This window comes from Schistocerca piceifrons, chromosome 1, assembly GCF_021461385.2.
Source record: "Schistocerca piceifrons isolate TAMUIC-IGC-003096 chromosome 1, iqSchPice1.1, whole genome shotgun sequence".
NCBI classification, from domain to species: domain Eukaryota; kingdom Metazoa; phylum Arthropoda; class Insecta; order Orthoptera; family Acrididae; genus Schistocerca; species Schistocerca piceifrons.
The window spans coordinates 342,392,246-342,411,609 of NC_060138.1; the positions used below are offsets into that span (position 1 = coordinate 342,392,246).

Below are 19,364 nucleotides of genomic sequence, written 5' to 3' on the forward strand. Positions count from 1 at the left end.
CTCTGTTCATCAATGAGATCCAGATGCACAGGTATATGATATGTTCCTTGACTTCTGGAAGGCATCTAGTACAGTTCCACACTGCCACCTAGTGAACAAAGTATAAGCATTCAGTACATAAGAACAGCTGTGTGACTGAATTAAAGAGTTTCTAGCACACAGAACACAGCACGTCATTCTCAATGAAAAGAAATTTTCAGATGTAAAAGTGATTTTGAACATACCCATAGGAAGTGTTTTAGCACCATTAATTTCCAAAATATGTATATATAAATGACATAGTGGATATCGTTGGAAGTCCCATTAGGTTTCTTGCAGATGATGCTGTTTGTACAGAGAAGTTTCAATGCCAGAAAATTTAGCAAAATGCAGGGAGACCTACAGAGGATCGATGCTTGGTAGAGGTATTGGCGGTTGACACACAACACGAACTAATGTAACATATTGCACATAAATAGGCAGAAAGGCCTATTATTATATAATCACACACCTGTAGAACAATCTGTGCAAGCGGTCACATCCATAAAATGGTTAGGAGCATGAGTACAGAGTGATTTAAAGTGGAATGACCACAAAAAACTAACTGTAGGTAAGGCAGATGCCAGACAGATTCATTGGAAGAATTCCAAGGAAATTTAGTCCAACTGCAAAGGAGATTGCTTACAAAACTCTCATTTGACCAATACTAAAATACTGCTTGTCAGTCTGGGATCTGAACCAAATACAAATGATGGAGGTAACAGAGAAGATCCAAAGAACAGCAGTGTGTTTTGTTATAGATTCATTTAGTAAGAGTGAAAACATCATGGAGATTCTCAGCCAACTCTAGTGGCACACACTGCAAGAGGGATGTTTTGGGTCACAGGGTGTTCTACTGTTAAAAGTTTCGGGAGCATGCATTCCTAGAAGAGACAACCAATTTATCACTTTCTTCTAACACACAACTCACAAAAGGAAAATGTAGGTGCAATAAGAGAGATTTGAGAGCATGCAGAGGCTTACCAACAACCTTTCTTCTTGCAAAACATTTGTGAATGGAAAATGTGGAAGCTATAGTGATACACAAAGTCCCCACTGGCATAAACACTGTAATGTAGTTTGCAGAGTATAAATGTTGATGTAGATTTAAAACACTGCATTCAAGTTTCTTTCACAGTCAACGTTCAAGTGGATACAGAGAGTTTTGAGAAGTCAGGTGCAGCATTCCTGTGTTGGTCACAGATCAGCACATCATTTGATTTCAGTAAAAGTGTGATTGGTAATACAGATAACAGCCATATCGACATGTAGCATATTGATACACAGCATTCTTAGGTACAAATGTTTTTGCAGGAATGTTCTGAAAGAGACACACTGAAACCGTATAATGCATGCATTTTTCAAAGCACTCAGTGGATAACTTCTATAGGTATATCATGGGAGTATTGGATTATTTATCATATTTATTAGCACATAGAATCTAAACTAAAGAACCAGTTACGAGAGCAGGGTTATCAACAAGTACTAGCATTTCATGCATGGAGTATGTTTATTAAGTACACACAGTAGTACATATGGAGCTGAATTGCCTGCCTCAAAGGAGATTAAATTCCAATACTTACATGTAAGTCAGTCCTAGAACATCCCAGAAATCACATGTGTTAAATAAGAAATAATTGCAGGAGGCAGAAACAGAACTTCTAACTTGCATAACTGCCAGCCAGTGGCTATAATCTGAACATCACAATGGGTGAAGCACAACACTCAGTACTGATACTCCTCCACACTGTTTTGGAGTTCAAAACAATTTCCTGGATCTGGAATCTAGTCACTGGACCTACATATGGCAGTGATGATGAATCCTCACATTCAGGTTATCTCATCAATGCTCAGCCACTGTTACATTCAAATGAAGTTACTTCCATTAAGGCATTGCTGCCATGAAGCAGGTCTCCATGTTCTTGTATTGCCACCCACTATTTTTGATCTGCATCTCAGAACCGCAATAAGACTTCATATGAAGGACACAGAAGATGTTTCTGAATATTTATGTATTCAATGTAGGGTACTCTTACTCAGTTTCATAGGTGACATCTGAGAAGTAACATAGGATTTGGTATGGGCCAAAACAGCATTTTAATAATTTTTCTGATGGCCCACTATACTTCGTATGTGTAAAAATCCACACTAAGTCATCTTGGTTGTACATTACAGGTCCATGTATGGCATTATAATGTTCACAGTTCCTATGTTAGGCATCCAAGGTCCACGTGCATATCAGTTGTCTTGCTTCTTGAGTTCTGATCATGAGCTTTGTGACAATCAAATGGCTCTGAGCACTATGGGACTCAACTGCTGAGGTCATTAGTCCCCTAGAACTTAGAACTAGTTAAACCTAACTAACCTAAGGACATCACAAACATCCATGCCCGAGGCAGGATTTGAACCTGCGACCGTAGCGGTCTTGCGGTTCCAGACTGCAGCGTCTTTAACCGCACGGCCACTCCGGCCGGCTTTGTGACAATCATCCTGAGCATTGTGAGGTTGAAATGGGAAGAAGGTGTCCATAATTGTCCGCAAATCAGGAAAAATGATGTGAGACTTGTAGTGTCTTACCTTGCTGTGTTGTATGCAAATGTCACAACAACCAGTATATTATACCAGTGTCTCTGTTTGACAAGTACATTGTCATAATATCTACCAAAGACATATTAAAACATTATGTAAGGCTATTCATCTTTTTTGGGGAGCAGGGTCCTGTCATCCTGTAGATACTCCTGTACTGTGATACTGTGAAATTATTTCTGACACCATCTCTGAATGAAATTTCCAGAGACAACAACACCTGGTGCTACATACTTCAGACTAAATCTTCTACAAGAATCTTAGTGATTTCTAGATTTTTGGTAGTCAACACAGCCTTACTGACACTGTAGTGGATTGTTGCTGTTACATAAAGGCCAAAGACTTGTTTACTGCAGTCCTCCATGCTAGTTTATCTGTGCAAGCCTCTTCATCTCCACATAACCATTGCACCCTACATGCAATGGAAATTGCTTACAGTTGCCATGCTTTGGTTTTCATCAACAATATTTAACCACCCACAGTTCTCTCCACTATGAAGTTGCCTAACCCTTGATGTCTCTTCTATCAACCAATCACCTCTTTTAGTTAAGCTGTGCCCAGATGTATTTTCTACCCAATTTGATGAAGTACATCTGAATCACTTTCTTGATCTACCCAAGAATTTAAGCTAGAATACAATATATTGACTTCCTATCAAATAAACTAAGCAGTTATGCATTTGCAACACAAATACTAGCAAATTCCACTGACTTGAGTACACAAACAATTGGTTATCATAGTTATTTTGAATCTGTCATTTGATATGGGATAATATTCTGGGGAAGTTAAAGCAGTGTATCTCGAATACTGAAACTGCAAAAGAAAATTATACGATACATGTGTACTGCACAGCAAACAGAGTCTTGTCACAAATTATTTCAGAAACTACAACTGTTCCCTCCATATACATGTATGAAATTATAATCTCCCTACACGGCAGACAAAAATTATTTGAGGAGAATCAATTTAACCATACATATAACACAAGAAACAAAAGTAATTTTATGTTACCTACAGACCAGTCGAAATTATATGCATGGACTCCACAGTATATGGGAATAACAATATATAACAAGTTAATAGGCAAAAACATATTTAATATGGAGCCAGAAATTTTAAAAATGAGGCTACAGCAGATTATGTGGGAGAAATGCTATTATTCAACAGAAGAACTCATAAAATGAAATGATAATTTGAGCAAGGGGTAATTAAGCGTAATATTTTATTGTATGTTGTTGTTGTGGTCTTCAGTCCAGAGACTAGTTTCATGCAGCTCTCCATGCTACTCTATCCTGTGCAAGCTTCTTCATTTCCCAGTACCTACTGCAACCTACATCCTTCTGAATCTGTTTAGTGTATTCATCTCTTGGTCTCCCTCTACGATTTTTACCCTCCACGCTGCCCTCCAATACTAAACTGGTGATCCCTTGATGCCTCAGAATATGCCCCACCAACTCATCCCTTCTCCTAGTCAAGTTGTGCCACAAATTTCTCTTCTCTCCAATTCTATTCAATACCTCGTCATTAGTTACGTGACCTACCCATCTAATCTTGAGCATTATTCTGTAGCACCACATCTCGAAAGCTTCTATTCTCTTCTTGTCCAAACTATTTATCGTCCACATTTCACTTCCATACATGGCTACACTCCATACAAATACTTTCGGAAACGACTTCCTGACACTTAAATCTATATTCGATGTTAACAAATTTCTCTTCTTCAGAAACATTTTCCTTGGCATTGTCAGTCTACATTTTATATCCTCTCTACTTCAACCACCCTCAGTTATTTTGTTCCGCAAACAGTTAAACTCATTTACTGCTTTAAGCCTCTCATTTCCTAATCTAATTCCCACAGCATCACCAGATTTAATTCGACTACATTCCATTATTCTCGTTTTGCTTTTGTTGATGTTCATCTTATATCCTCCTTTCAAGACACTGTCCATTCTGTTTAGCTGCTCTTCCAGGTCTTTTGCTGTCTCTGACAGAATTACAATGTCATCGACGAACCTCAAAGTTTTTATTTCTTCTCCATGGATTTTAATTCCTACTCCAAATTTTTCTTTTGTTTCCTTTACTGCCTGCTCAATATACAGATTGAATAACATCGGGGATAGGTTACAACCCTGTCTCACTCCCTTCCCAACCACTGCTTCCCTTTCATGCCCCTCGACTCTTATAACTGCCATCTGGTTTCTGTGCAAATTGTAAATAGTCTTACGCTCCCTGTATTTTACCCATGCCACCTTCAGAATTTGAAAGAGAGTATTCCAGTCAACATTGTCAGAAGCTTTCTCTAAGTCTGCAAATGCTAGAAACGTAGGCTTGCCTTTCCTTAATCTATTTTGTAAGATAAGTCGTAGGGTCAGTATTGCCTCACGTGTTCCAACATTTCTATGGAATCCAAACTGATCTTGCCCGAGGTCGGCTTCTATCAGTTTTTCCATTCATCTGTAAAGAATTCGCGTTAGTATTTTGCAGCTATGACTTATTAAACTGATAGTTCGGTAATTTTCACTTCTGTCAACACCTGCTTTCTTTGGGATTGGAATTATTATATTCTTCTTGAAGTCTGAGGGTATTTCGCCTGCCTCATACATCTTGCTCACCAGATGGTAGAGTTTTGTCAGGACTGGCTCCCCCAAGGCTGTCAGTAGTTCTAATAGAATGTTGTCTACTCCGGGGGCCTTGTTTCGACTCAGGTCTTTCAGTGCTCTGTCAAACTCTTCACGCAGTATCATACCTCCCATTTCATCTTCATCTACAACCTCTTCCATAATATTGTCCTCAAGTACATCGCCCTGTATAGACCCTCTATATACTCCTTCCACCTTTCTGCTTTCCCTTCTTTGCTTAGAACTGGGTTTCCATTAGAGCGCTTGATATTCATGCAAGTGGTTCTCCTTTCTCCAAAGGTCTCTTTAATTTTCCTGTAGGCATCATACATTTCATCAATCTCTTCATCATCTGCCTAGCTAGTTGGCATATTAACTTGTACTACTGTGGTAGGTGTGGGCTTCGTATCTATCTTGGCCACAATAATGCGTTCCCTATGCTGTTTGTAGTAGCTTACCCGCATTCCTATTTTCCTATTCATTAATAAACCTACTCCTGATTACCCCTATTTGATTTTGTGTTTATAGCCCTGTAGTCACCAGACCAGAAGTCTTGTTCCTCCTGCCACCAAACTTCACTAATTCCCACTATATCTAACTTTAACCTATCCATTTCCGTTTTTAAAATTACTAACCTACCTGCCCGATTAAGGGATCTGACATTCCACGCTCCGATCCATAGAACGCCAGTTTTCTTTCTCCTGATAACAACATCCTCCTGAGTAGTCCCCGCCTGGAGATCCGAATGGGAGGACTATTTTACCTCCGGAATATTTTACTCAAGAGGACGCCATCATCATTTAACCATACAATAAAGCTGCATGCCCTCAGGAAAAATGTATGGATGTATGTATGTATAACAAAATTGTATTATTTTTATGATGCTGTGGAGTGATTTCAGTTGCTTTTCTATCCTGTGGTCGCTTATTTCATTATCTTTGAAAAATGGTTCAAATGGCTCTAAGCACAGCGGGACTTAACATCTGAGGTCATCAGTCCCCTAGACTTAGAACTACTTAAACCTAACTAACTTAAGGACATCACACACATCCATGCCCGCGGCAGGATTCGAACCTGCGACCATAGCAGCAGTGCGGTTCCAGACTGAAGTGGCTAGAACCGCTCGCCACATCAGCTGGCCATTATCTTTCATTTTGAGGTTTTGTGCAGTGGTTTAAAGGAGAAACTACAGTGCAGTCTTCATCAGTGAAACACTTCTGGAAAAAAATATTCAGTACTTCAGCCTTCACTGTGTAATGTTCTGTTTTGATGCTGTTATGATCACAGTGTCTATATTTAACATAAGATCAAAATTTCTTACGATTTTCTATCAGGTAAATAAGTATAATTTTACTTTCAAATTGACTGAATGCTTCAAGCATGGGTCTACTTACGATAATTTTGGCATCATTCAGTGTTTGTTGATCTATCAGGCTTTGGCTGTGTTTAAATTTGCAGTGAATCTCTCTTTACTTTTGTAGCAGCTTTCTAACCCAACTGTTGAACCACAATGAGCCTTTCCCTTTCCTCACAACTCTGATTAACACATACTTGTCTAAAGTGCATTGTAAAATACTCTTGGAACATTTCCCATTGGTACTCAACATTGTCAGTGCTGAAGATGAAATTTTCATATTGACTGCATTGGTCAGCTGAAATCTGTTTCTTGTTGGTCTTTCTAAGCAGAAATGTCTTCCTACCTATCTTTATACTGCTGTTTACAACTGTATCCAGTGACATAGTTGTGTGCTGTTCATTCACCAGTTAAATTTAATACCTTGTATGTTGCTGAAGATTCCTAATGGCCATTGCATTTTTACCTCGTTGTCTCTCTCCTGTCTTGACAGTTGCATTTCTCAAAATTGCATATTAATCTATTTGTTTTTCTTTAGACGATGTATGTTGTTGCATAATGCTCCCTCTGAAACTATCAACACCCACTGATTCTTTCAGCTTATCTAGTCCAACTGTCTTCATTTCCAAGCTTTCTGAATTTTTTTCGTGATTAATTTGCATTTCATTACTAATAAATTATGGCCAGAGTATTTATCTGCTGTTAGAAATGTACTGCAGCTTACAATTTAGTTTACAAATTTTCATCTTACCATTATATAACTCCTCTGAGACCTACTAGAGTTTTCAAATCTTTTCAACATATACAACCGTCTTCCATCATTCTTAAACCAAGCATTAGTAATCGCTGGATTGTGCTCTGTGCAAATTTCCATTATTCCTTCATCCCAGTCTTTATTCCTACACTTGAATTTTAGTTCACTGTCACAATTAAAGTTACATTTCCCCTAACTTACTGAATAATTTATTTTCTCTAATCATATATATTTTCAGTCTCATCTCCTGTGGAGCTAGCAGACATATATACTTGTACATGTGTGTGTTCGGGATGGCTCTGATGTTCATTACGCTTTGTAAATATAAAAAATGTCTAGTTACATTGTGGTTAGGAGTCCACATCAATCTGCAGGTGTCCCTGTAACTGGCTGGTTAAGCCAGTATGTGGAAGCTGAGAGATTATCATCTCTAATAGGAAAGTGTCTAGTGTGGCACTGTGGTGTTCAAACCAACCTTTGGGATGACCACACATTTCCTTTTGTGTGTAAAATTTAATCAAACAACAGTAATTCCCTCATGGTGGGTTTTCCCCATTTAATAATCATTTTATGCATGTACAAAACATCTGTTACTCGCAACTGACAACATGTTTGTGGAAACAATCTTTGTATTTGTGAAAATTAATGCTTTTTAGGAACATAAAAAAATTTAAGTATACACTTCATCCCAAGTTTTTTTTTCAGAAAATCAAAGTAAAGTAGTACATGTCATACAATTTGAAAACAAAAATGGAGACTTGTAAACATGCAAATCAAAGCAAGGGATACATTAATGGAAAATTCACAAGAACTAGCAAATTTTGTGAATGAATACTTTTCAGGTATTGCAGAGAAGCTGCAGCAAAATATCTCTAAAACAGCTATAGTGCACACAATAAATTATACAGCCAGCAGAATGATGGTGTACCCCACAACAGAGCAAAAAGTCAGGAAGACAAAAAAATTAAAAAAAAAAAAGACAAGAAGTCAGGAGGCACAGATGAGATTCCAGTAATTCTTCTGGAGTCAATGAAAGTGTCTGATTCCACCTGTCTACTTTGACCTGTGACATAAGGGTGCTGTGATGTGTGATGTCATTACAGCACAGAGTTGGCTGTGTTTATAGAAGTCGTCTTGTGTTTGATGGTACCCTCTATTGGTGTGTATGTATGTGCTGAGTGTAATGTGTTATATTGGGTTCATTTGAACCACGGTGTGTGTGTGTGTGTGTGTGTGTCGGGGGGGGGGGGGGGGGGGGGGAGTGGAGAGAGTTGGGTGGCCGACTTAGTTTGCAGTGCTGGAATTTGTTGATGGTAAGTGTTTTTTTTTGGTCTATTCTTCTCAAGTTCTGATGTTTTGTGTATTTCTGGTGTATTGAATGTGTTTTAATTTATGTAGCGATCTTGGGGTTTTGGATTTTTGAGGTGTTCTGGTTTTGCTTTTATTTTTCGATTTGTTGTAGTTGAAGGTGTTGGTTTTCTTGGTATCAATAGTTGTAAGTGATCTTTATACATCACGGGAAATGACCGATCCAATTTTTTGTAATTTTAGTTATAGGTGTTGGTGTTTTGGTATCGTCAGCTGTGGTTGACCTATATAGGTCAAGGGAAGTGTCAGATCATGTAGGTTTTGTCAGTGTAGTGGAATGTTGTATTTCCCCCCCATCATTTTGTTTGTTTCGGGATCACGGTAATTTTTTTTTTTTTTTTTTTTTTTTTTTTTTTTTTTTTTTTTTTTTTTTTTTTTTTCCCTACTATTATATTTCGCTCATCCCTACCCTAAAACCCCCAGTTTCCTGCAGTTGTCCCATTAATTTGATTGTATTTTTGGAGGGAAATGTTATTGTCTTATTTATATGTATTTCAGTGATGTCATAGGTGCCATATTGGAGATGCTTAGAACAGTCATTTCTGCCATATTGATGACATCATGGGTCAAAGCACAAAGGTGTAATCAGACATTTCGGCAATCCCCTCTTCTGAAGGCACAAATGGACAGCAAACAAACTCTGTTAACAATCATAATACATGAACTTTGGTTCAGATATTTTTCCAATGGCTCTAATGTACACAAGAGTTGTACCCCTAGTGAAGAAACATTAATGTGGAAAATACTGAAAACTAATGGCCAGTTTTGCTACTCACGTTATTCCAAAAAATAACAGAACTAATCATGAATGACAGATTAATCAGTTACATCAACTTTCTTAACGAAGCACAATTTGACTTCCAAGGGAGCAGAAGTACAATACTGGTTATAACAGAGTTCACAAAAGTGGCAATTAAAGCTCTCAGCTAGTATGACTATGATACAGGCATATTTTTAGATCACCACAGCTTTTGACACGGTTGACCATACGCACTGTAAAATGTAGTAGAAGGACTAGGTACATGGGAAGTAGTTAATATCCACACAGCAGAAAAGGGCCATAAGAATAAGAACTAAGAGCAATATGCAGCCTCTTATAAGGTGATATGTAAACAATTTAGGAGTGAAAGCAACAGCTCACCAAACAAAGGAAACGCTGAGTCTACAACTACATCTGTAGACTGCAAACCAGTGTGAACTGCATAGCAGAGGGTACGCCCCACTGTACCAGTTATTATGGTTTCTTCTCATTCCATTCCCGCATGGAGCACAGGAAGAATGATTCTTTAAATGTCTCTGTGCATATTGTAATTAATCTAATCTTGTGCTCAAGATCCATATATGGGGGTTGTAACATATTCCTAGTCAGCATTTAAAGTCAGTTATTGAAACTTTGTTGAGTAGGTTTTCTCAGGACAGATGATATCTGTCTTCAACAGTCTGTCAGTTCAGTTTCTTCAGCATCTCTGGGCCACAATTCCACAGATCAGACAAACCTCTGACCATTCATGCTGCCCTTCTATATATATATATATATATATATATTCCACATCTCCCATTAGTTCTATCCGGTACAGATTCCACACACTTCAGCAATATTCTAGAATGGGTCACGAGTGATTTCTACGCAATCTCCTTTGTGGACTGATTGCATTTCCCCAGTATTCTACAAATAAACTGTTCTCTACCATCTGTTTTAACCACAACTGAGCCTATGTGATCATTCTATTTCATTTTTCTAGAAAGTGTTATACCCAGATATCTGTAAGAGTTGACTGATTCCAGCTGACACATTGATATTATAATCACAAATTTTTTTATGTGCACAATCTTACATTTTTGAACATTTAAAGCAAGTTGCCAATCTTTTCATCACTTTGAAACCTTATAATGAACTGAGGGAATATTTGTGCAGCTTCTTTCAAACAGTATTAACAGCATCATCTGCAGAATGTCTGAGATAATGATGAATTGTTTGCAAGGTCATTATTATACAACATGAACAGTGAGGATCCCAACACACTTCCTTGGGACATGTCCGAAGTAACTTCTGCATCTGAAGATGACTGTCCATCCAAGATGGCATGCTGCGTCCTCCTTACCAAAAGATCCTCAATCCAGTCAAAAATTTTGCTTGATACCCCATATGATCATACTTTCAACAATAAGTGTAGATGTGGTTCTCAGTAACATGCTTTTTGGAAATCCAGAAATACTGCATCTACCTGACTGCCTTGATTCAAATCTTGCAGTGCATCATGTGAGAAAAGGGTAAGTTGCGTTTTGGAGGATCAGTGGTTTTGGAATCCATGCTTGTTGACAAAACCAATCTGTCCAAGATGCCTAATTATGTTTGAGCTAAGAATATGTTCTGAGATTCTACATCAAATTTATGTCAAGGATACCAGATGATAGTTTGCTTCTACTACCCTTCCTGTAGATTTGTGTGATCTGTGCTTTCTTTCAACTACTGGCATGGTTTTTGTTGGATGGATCTATGTTAGATTATAGATAGAAGAGGGGGGGGGGGGGGGAGCTTAGCTTGCCGAAAATTCAGTATAGAGTTAGAGGGTTCCTTTGTGTCCTGGAGCTTTCTTCAATTTTAACAATTTCAGTTGTTTCTCAACACCACCGATACTAATACTTGTTTCATTCATTCATTCATTTTAATCTACAAAAAAAAGAACTTACCTAAAGTAAAATGCAGAGCAAATATACATTGCACTGCAGCACTAGGACAAACAGGTGTATCTATATGTCCTACCACAGACTGTCAAAATCAGTTAACAGTTATGAACTTATGGGCCACAAATTATTTAACAAACTTCCACAAGCTATACAAAATTTACCAGAGCAACAATACAAACACTTTATGACTGTTTAGTTGTAAGCCCATTCTACAATATAAAGGATTTCATTACCTGTGATATTAAACTGTAAAGTTAATAATAATTCTGTTCTTTTATAGCATATACTGTATCGTATTATGTGTATGACTGTCTAGTGCTGTAATGGCTTAAAGACAATAAAATTATTATTATTATTATTTCAGTTGTATAAGGACTAAACTGGCACACTTTTCCTGGATTTTCCTTTGTAAAGGGACATTTGGAAGCAGAGCCACCAATTTCAGGTTTTGCTTTGATTCCCTCCATCTCAGTTCCTGTCTTATTCACGAGTGACTGGTTACTTAACTTTGGTACCACTAAAAGCCTTTACATATGACCAGAATTTCTGTGGGTTCTGTAAAAAGTATTTGACAATATTTTCGTACAGTAGTAATTAAAGGCTTCTTACACTGCTCTCTTGACAGCCACACACATTTAATTAGCATCTCTCTATTCATGCTTTGTTTTACACATATATTATGCAGTTGTCCCTGTTTCTTTAGAAATTTTTTTTACAGTGACTGTAGTGTCCCTCTCATTATGAACTGTTCTTTTGGATAAATATTTCTAGTGCATGGCCAACTATTCTTCTAAACCTGGGCCATAGTTCCTCTACAAGCTCCTGTCCTGTGCTGAAAGTTTCTAATTTCTCAGTTACATATATCACTACTGCTGTTTTATCTAGTTTACTTAACATATAACAAAAGACTGCTATAAATTTGAACTTTTGGCCAAAAGGACATCTTAAAAGTAGAAAACACACACACAATCATGCAACCACAACCCACACACACATGACCACTGTCTATGGAACATGTGTTTTCTACTTTAGGAGGGGAACTTTTGGCTGAAAGCTTAAATGTACAGCACTCTTTTTGTTGTGCCTGTGTGTGACTTGATGTCTCCTCTACATGACAAGTACAAATCTGTCCTTTTCACAATATTGTTCTTATTCCACCATGGATTTTACATTGTTTGATCCCAATGAACATACATACCTTTCTATTTGTTTTAATTATCCTCTGTACACTGGTAATCATGTTGCCAGAACCGTGTCATGGTCCCTTGTACCAGTTTTGATGTGGACTACCTCAAAGAAGTTATGTCTATTTGTTGGCATAAGATCTAATATATTTCCATTATGAGTAGTGCTCCAAACTATCTGTTCCAGATAGTTTACCGAGAAACACTTCATAATGTTTCACAGGATGTATTGTCAAGCCGATCACTAACAAAACTGTAATGCTCTCAGCTATTGCTGGATGATTAACATCTCAACTGATTCTTGTGATTGAGGAACTTACATAGAAGCAAAATGAAGTTCTCTGTTACATGTGGAGGTGAGTCTGGTGGGCAACAGGAGGATTCTATTACTATTTTACATCCACCTCTGATACTGAGTCTTGTCCAAACATTCCCCCACACAGCTCCAGTTTCAATTTCTATCTCGGTGGATTTGAGTTTCTTGTCTACTGCAACAAATACACCAACTCCATTGGCCTCCTCCAGCTCTGTCAACAGACAAATATTTTGTCTTTCTTGTGTGCTTGCCAATGACAATGCTTCCAGTATTCAGTGAGTTGTTACTTTCACTCATAAATTAATAAAAAAACTGGATATACTTATGGCACCAACTGATTCTATGTATCAATCTGTTGTGCATCATATAGACACAGGTATGGAAATTGTATATGTAGGTGGATATAAGCTTTCGGCAAATGTAAGTAGAGACATTATAGAGAGAGGAGTTGCCATATATGTTAAAATCTGTCATAATGTGAAAAATTTGGAAACTAAAAAATTTTGCGTAGAGCAACATACAGAAGCATGTGCATGTGAGCTTAAACTGAATAATGGCACTTTTATAACTGTAGCCTTGTATAGGTCTCCATTGGAAAATTTTCAACTATTTTTGAAAAGCTTGGATTCCTTGTTGTGCTATCTGTCAGACAGAGGAAAGCAAATTATTGTTTGTGGGGATTCCAACGTAGGTTTTCTGGAGGAGTCCGATAGAAAGTTTGATCTTGTATTACTTGGTTCTTTCAATTTGACATCAGTTATTGATTTTTCTACTTGGGTGGTACAGGAAAGCAGCACACTTTTAGATAATAAGAAGATGGCATCTGTTCTTTCGGACATGTCCAAAAGAACAGATGCCATTGGTGACCATGCAGCTCTCTAGAATGAAATTACAATTAAATCAATACCATTAGCTGCTGGCGGGCATTGATATATAATATCAATGCTCATCGGCAGCTAATGGTATTGATTTAATTGTAATTTCTGATAGATCATGTTTTCACAGACCAAGATAAATTTATTCAAATAAAAACTTTTCCTGTTAAAAATGGTCTGTCTGAACATGATGCACAGCTACTTACAGTATATGATATAGCTCCATATAGTAATGCAAAACAGTCCTCCAAATTAGTGCATTCAATTAATGATTTAACAATTCAAAATTTTAGGGAAAGCTTGAAACAGTTAGGCTCGGATGAGGTGTACAGGGAACATGATGCTAGTTTAAAATTTAACGTATTTTGTGATACTTTTGTGAGTATATTTGAAAACAGTTTCCCTAAGAAAACAGTGAAATATAATTGTAAGAAACCATGTAAAAAGCCATGGCTTACTAAAGGGATGAAAATATATTGTACACAGAAAAGGGAAATGTGCCTTATAGGTAGGAGGAGTGCTGATGCTGAAACCCTGAAACAGTGAAACATTATAAAAACTACTGCACTGTATTAAGAAAAGTTGTTAAAATGTCTGAGGGAAACAGGGCAACTGAGAGCACAGGAATACTGTTATTTCTAGCAAACACAACGAAAAGTTTGTTAACAAAAAGTCAGAAGTAGAAAATTTTTTAATAATCATTTTTTAAGTGTTGCAGAGAAAATAGGATCCAGCTATTCATTAGAAAATGCAAGGCAGTCTATGGAAGAGGCAGTACCCATGCAATTTGTAAGATTGAAATTCAACCCACTTCTCCTACTGAAATTAGGAAAATAATAAAGTCACTTAAAAGTAAAAGCTCATATGGAATCGACTGCATTTCCAACATAGTACTAAAAGCTTGTTCCCAACAAATAAGTACGGTTCTCAGCCACATATGTAGTAGTTTACTGAAACGGGGCATTTTTCCAGATAGACTGAAATATGCTATTGTTAAACAATTGCACAAAAAAAAGGGGATAGATCTGATGCTAACAACTACCGTCCAATCTCACTTCTGATAGCTTTATCCAAAATTCTTGAAAAAGTAATGTATTCAAGAGCAGTATCACATATTGGTAAAAATGAAGTACTAACAAAATGTCGGTTTGCTTTTCAGAAACGCACTTCAACAGAAAATGTTTTATATGCTTTCACTGATCAAATATTAAATGCATTGAATAACCAAACATCACCCATTGAGATATTTTGTGATCTCTCAAAGGCTTTTGATTGTGTGGATCATGAAATTTTTCTAGATAAGCTTAAGTATTGTGGTACGAGCGGAACAGTGCATAAATGATTTAATTCATACTTAACTGGAAGAATGCAGAAGGTTGAAATTAACAGTATAGATAGTCTGCAAAAACCAGCAGAGTCTTCTAACTGGGGAGGTATCAAGAATGGTGTCCCACAGGGTTCAGTCTTGGGTCCCTTAGCGTTCTTAATATATATTAATGACTTGCCACCCTATATTCACGAAGGTGCAAAGCTAGTTCTTTTTGCTGATGATACGAGTATAATAACCACATCCAAAAAGCAAGAATCAGCTGAGGAAATTGCAAATAAGGTCTTTCAGAAAATTATTAAGTGTGTCTCTGCAAATGGACTCTCACTAATTTTGAGAAAACACAGTTTATACAATTCTGTGCAGTAAATGGCATAACACCATTGATAAATATAGGCTATGAACAGAAGTCTGTTGCTAACGCAGAATACTCAAAATTTCTGGGTGCTTTCCTATGGCATCATATTTTGGGGCAATTCATCATTAAGAGAGACAGTATTCATTGCACAAAAGCGTGTAATCAGAATAATAGCTGGAGCCCACCCAAGATAATCTTGCAGACATTTATTTAAGGAACTCAGGATATTTACAGTACCTTCGCAATTCATATATTCACTTATGAAATTTGTCATTCATAACCCATCCCAATTAAAAAATAACAGCAAAGTGTATAGCTACAACACTAGAAGAAAGGATGATCTTACTATTCTGGAATAAATCTCAATTTGGCACAGAAAGGGGTGAATTTTTCTGCCACAAAAATCTTTGGTCATTTGCCAAATAGTATTAAAAGTCTGACAGATAGACAACCAACATTTAAAAGCAAATTAAAAGAATTTCTGAATGATAACTCCTTCTACTCAATAGATGAAGTAACAAGGATTAATATATGATGTACGTATGTGCATATAAAGAAAAAAATTATTACATCTCTCACCAACAATTTTCCACATGATCACAGAAGGAGAGCCAATTTGGACTTATATTTATGAAAAACACAAACAAAATGCTTAATACAAAATTGGGAAATACGGAAGCGTCCGATCCCACCCGTCTGCTTTGACCCATGACGTCACAAATATGGCGGAAACAAAAACACACACACTTTCCACAAGAAGCCTAATGACACTAACGGGACAAGCGCGGGAAATGGGGTGTTTTGGGTGGGGGGCAAACTAAATATAAACAAATTTAGACGCCTTGCGTAGCTACAACGTGTAAGTGAAAACAGCCATGCATAAATATCCACCCACCTCCCCAGGGGTCGTAACCCCTGCAACCCATAGAAGATAAAGATGCTTCAGTAGCTGATCAGTGTTTTTTGTCTTTTTAAAAAAAAAAAAAAATCTCACGGGATAGAACAAACAGATCAGAAAGATAAATATAATAAACTAAAACAGAAATTCGAGGAAACAGACAATTAAAATAAGTAATAAGTGTTTTTAAATTAAAAAAAAAAAATCTCACGAGATAGAACGAACAGATCAGAAAAGTAAATAAAATAAGATAAAGCAGAACTGGAGACAGCCACACTCAAACCAAACTCCCGCCGTCATGACGTCACACACAACACCCTTACGTCACGGGTCAAAGCCGACGCGTGGGATCGGACGCTTCTGTCGACCCCAAAATTGTTAAGCCTTTCGTGGTCACTTGTTGACAAACTGCCTATTGGCTTCTGTGTCGGGTTCTTCGGCTGACGGTCATCTAATGATTTTACTGCATTTTCTACAAGGGGTCGAAATTTAAAATAAAAATAAATATAAATAATACATTGTCCAAGGAGATGAAACAGTTCATTAAAACATATATCGTAAGGAAAGTGCTGGTAGAATGTAAATAATTTAAGAGTACAGAAGATCACTCACCAAATAGTGGAAGGGTGGACACAAAAACAGAATGAAAGCTTTCCTAGGTCTTGGGCAAATCCTTCAATGGGCTAAGCTAGCAAAGTTTTTACTTTTTTGTGTGCCTGTTGATGACTCAACAGGAAGATGAGGAGACTGGGATGGACAGAGATTGGAGCGGGGGGGGGGGATTGTTGTAATAATAATTATTATTATTATTGCGAGTTTGCCCAATATGGTGTCAAAGAGATCACAAATCAGTGGATAAGATACAATGTAGAACACATGTAGAAAAGTGATATCAAAGCTTGATGGCAAAGAAAGTTTCATTATTACATCACATTTATTCAGTAAATCACTGATTAAGTATGGAGCACCAAAGGGCTATGTAGAGGGGATCTTTATTCTTCCTTCTTTATACTGCTGATGTAAATGACTTTATTAAAGAAAAAAAAAAATTGCATTTGCAGATGAAACCATTAGGCCCCTATTTTAATTACAGCTGCTGAAACATATTTACAGAATCAGCAGCAGATGCTTCAGTGTCTGATTACTGGCTGTTTTTGACAAAATAAGATCATATAGCAGAAACTTTTCATTAATTTCTACTCTTGCCCACTAACACAAAAATGTGATACAATATCATGTCTTACACTCTATACCTGATGTTAAACATTCTAGGAATAGAACCACAAAACAATTTAAAATGGGACTATCTTGTGAACGCCCTTGAAACTAAGCTCTCAAAGGCTAGTTATGCTCTTTGTGTCCTAAGCCAACGTACAACAGGTCAACAGTGATTCAGTCATATTATGAATACTTTCACTCATTACTTCAATGCATGCCCATCTGTGGAAACTCAGCCCCAGCAAAATCTCTTTAGGATACAGAGAAAAGCTATCACGACTATCTGCAGCTTAAAGAAACTTGTAGACATTTCACCCAGCTGAAAATGAGCCCGCCAAGCTTCCACTTATACTGGCATCTCTTAAACTTAACAGGGGCCTTATGACAAAATAAACATGACTACGGTAGCCACAAAGTAAGAAAAAGCTGTAATGTGTCAATCTAGAACAACATAGTGTCAGTAAAGTATTTCAGGCATAGCAGTTACATTATTCATTAGTCTACCTAATGATTTAAAACAGAAGCGACATAAAAACTCGTTCAAATATTAGTTATTTCTGATGGAGCAATGCCGTTGCTCAGAAGAATTCTTTAATTGTAAAACATTGCTTTTGTGCACCGAATTACGGATACTGTTATAAAACAGTGCTTATGTATAGCGAATTACGGATACTTTCAACTACTTAAATGGCACTGTTTGTTACTTATGACTGTAATTTACAAATTTCGGCTTGTTCCACCACCCTGTCTCAACTTTGTTTTGTTGTGTGTTCAGTACACTATTTACGTATGTAATGGATCAGAATTGACCAATAACTGATGACGATGCCGGAGATATTCACTCTTCATTCCACTTAAAGTATTCGTTAACCGTGGTGGCTTTCAGCTGATGTTACAATAGGGGGCAACTGACTTAAACACAATTCATTTAGGAATCGGGGAAACTGGGGGAATGGAACTTCCGTCGCGAAGGTAACATCATACTTTCTAAAATTAAATCTTTTATTTTTTTCTTTGACTTATACATTTTGTCACGTTTGTACTAAACACGAGGTAATATACAAGATACACAAAACGGCAAATTGCAGTATCTGTGCAACTTACAATATGAGAGTAAGATCTTTACTAACTTACAGCGTGCACTTCAATTTCTAGCACAAAATTAGTGACTTTCCTGCGCATTTTGGTGTTCTTCCGTGGTACTAGTCAATAGACTTTTTTCTAATATAACGGTAATTTTGAGATGTGCGTATCATTCTTCTCGGCACAATCGTCTAGGCGTGTGTTTTTCGGAAAATGTTGGTATTTATCAGCACTACATGATGTCAGTTAACACAATGTTTACAAATTATTGTCCAAAGTGTGCTCCGTCACTACCAGAGTGCGCTCAATACTCAACTATTAAGATCTTTGATTTTCTCGACAGACCAAAGCGTTATCCATTTATCGCTCCTCGCTATGGGATGCACCTGCCTGTTGTGTCTACCAGAGAATTGGTTGCTTTTATTGATTTATTTTGGCTTCTAGCCACAATAATTTAAATAAAATGACAGAGCAGGGTAACAGACATACAACCGTGATCTGATACACTGCGGAGGGGAGACATTCATAAATGTGTGTACAGAATACAATAATAATACTCAGTCCATGAGCATACTGGATACAACTGACAGTAAACAACGTGTTTGTGTGAAAGATAGTAAATCAGTCTCCGTAGTAAGATCGACAATCATCACTCTTTGTAGATTTTTATATCGTCTTTAGTTATAAACTTGGCAGGGACCAAGTCTCGAGCGCTCCTG

At 37.2% G+C, this 19,364-nt stretch overlaps 1 protein-coding gene across 6 annotated transcripts in view; it reads right to left on the reverse strand.

The window, feature by feature from the left end:
• Positions 1–18,966, reverse strand: part of LOC124790718 (spermatogenesis-associated protein 6) — a 166,494-nt gene extending 147,528 nt beyond the window's left edge. For all 6 annotated transcript variants that reach the window (XM_047257810.1, XM_047257808.1, XM_047257806.1 and 3 more), the window contains exon 1: positions 18,697–18,966. In XM_047257810.1, the coding sequence (XP_047113766.1) occupies positions 18,697–18,744 (48 nt within the window). In that variant the 5' untranslated portion in view covers positions 18,745–18,966. The remainder of the gene's footprint in view (positions 1–18,696) is intronic.
• Between the last annotated feature and the right edge of the window lie 398 nt (positions 18,967–19,364).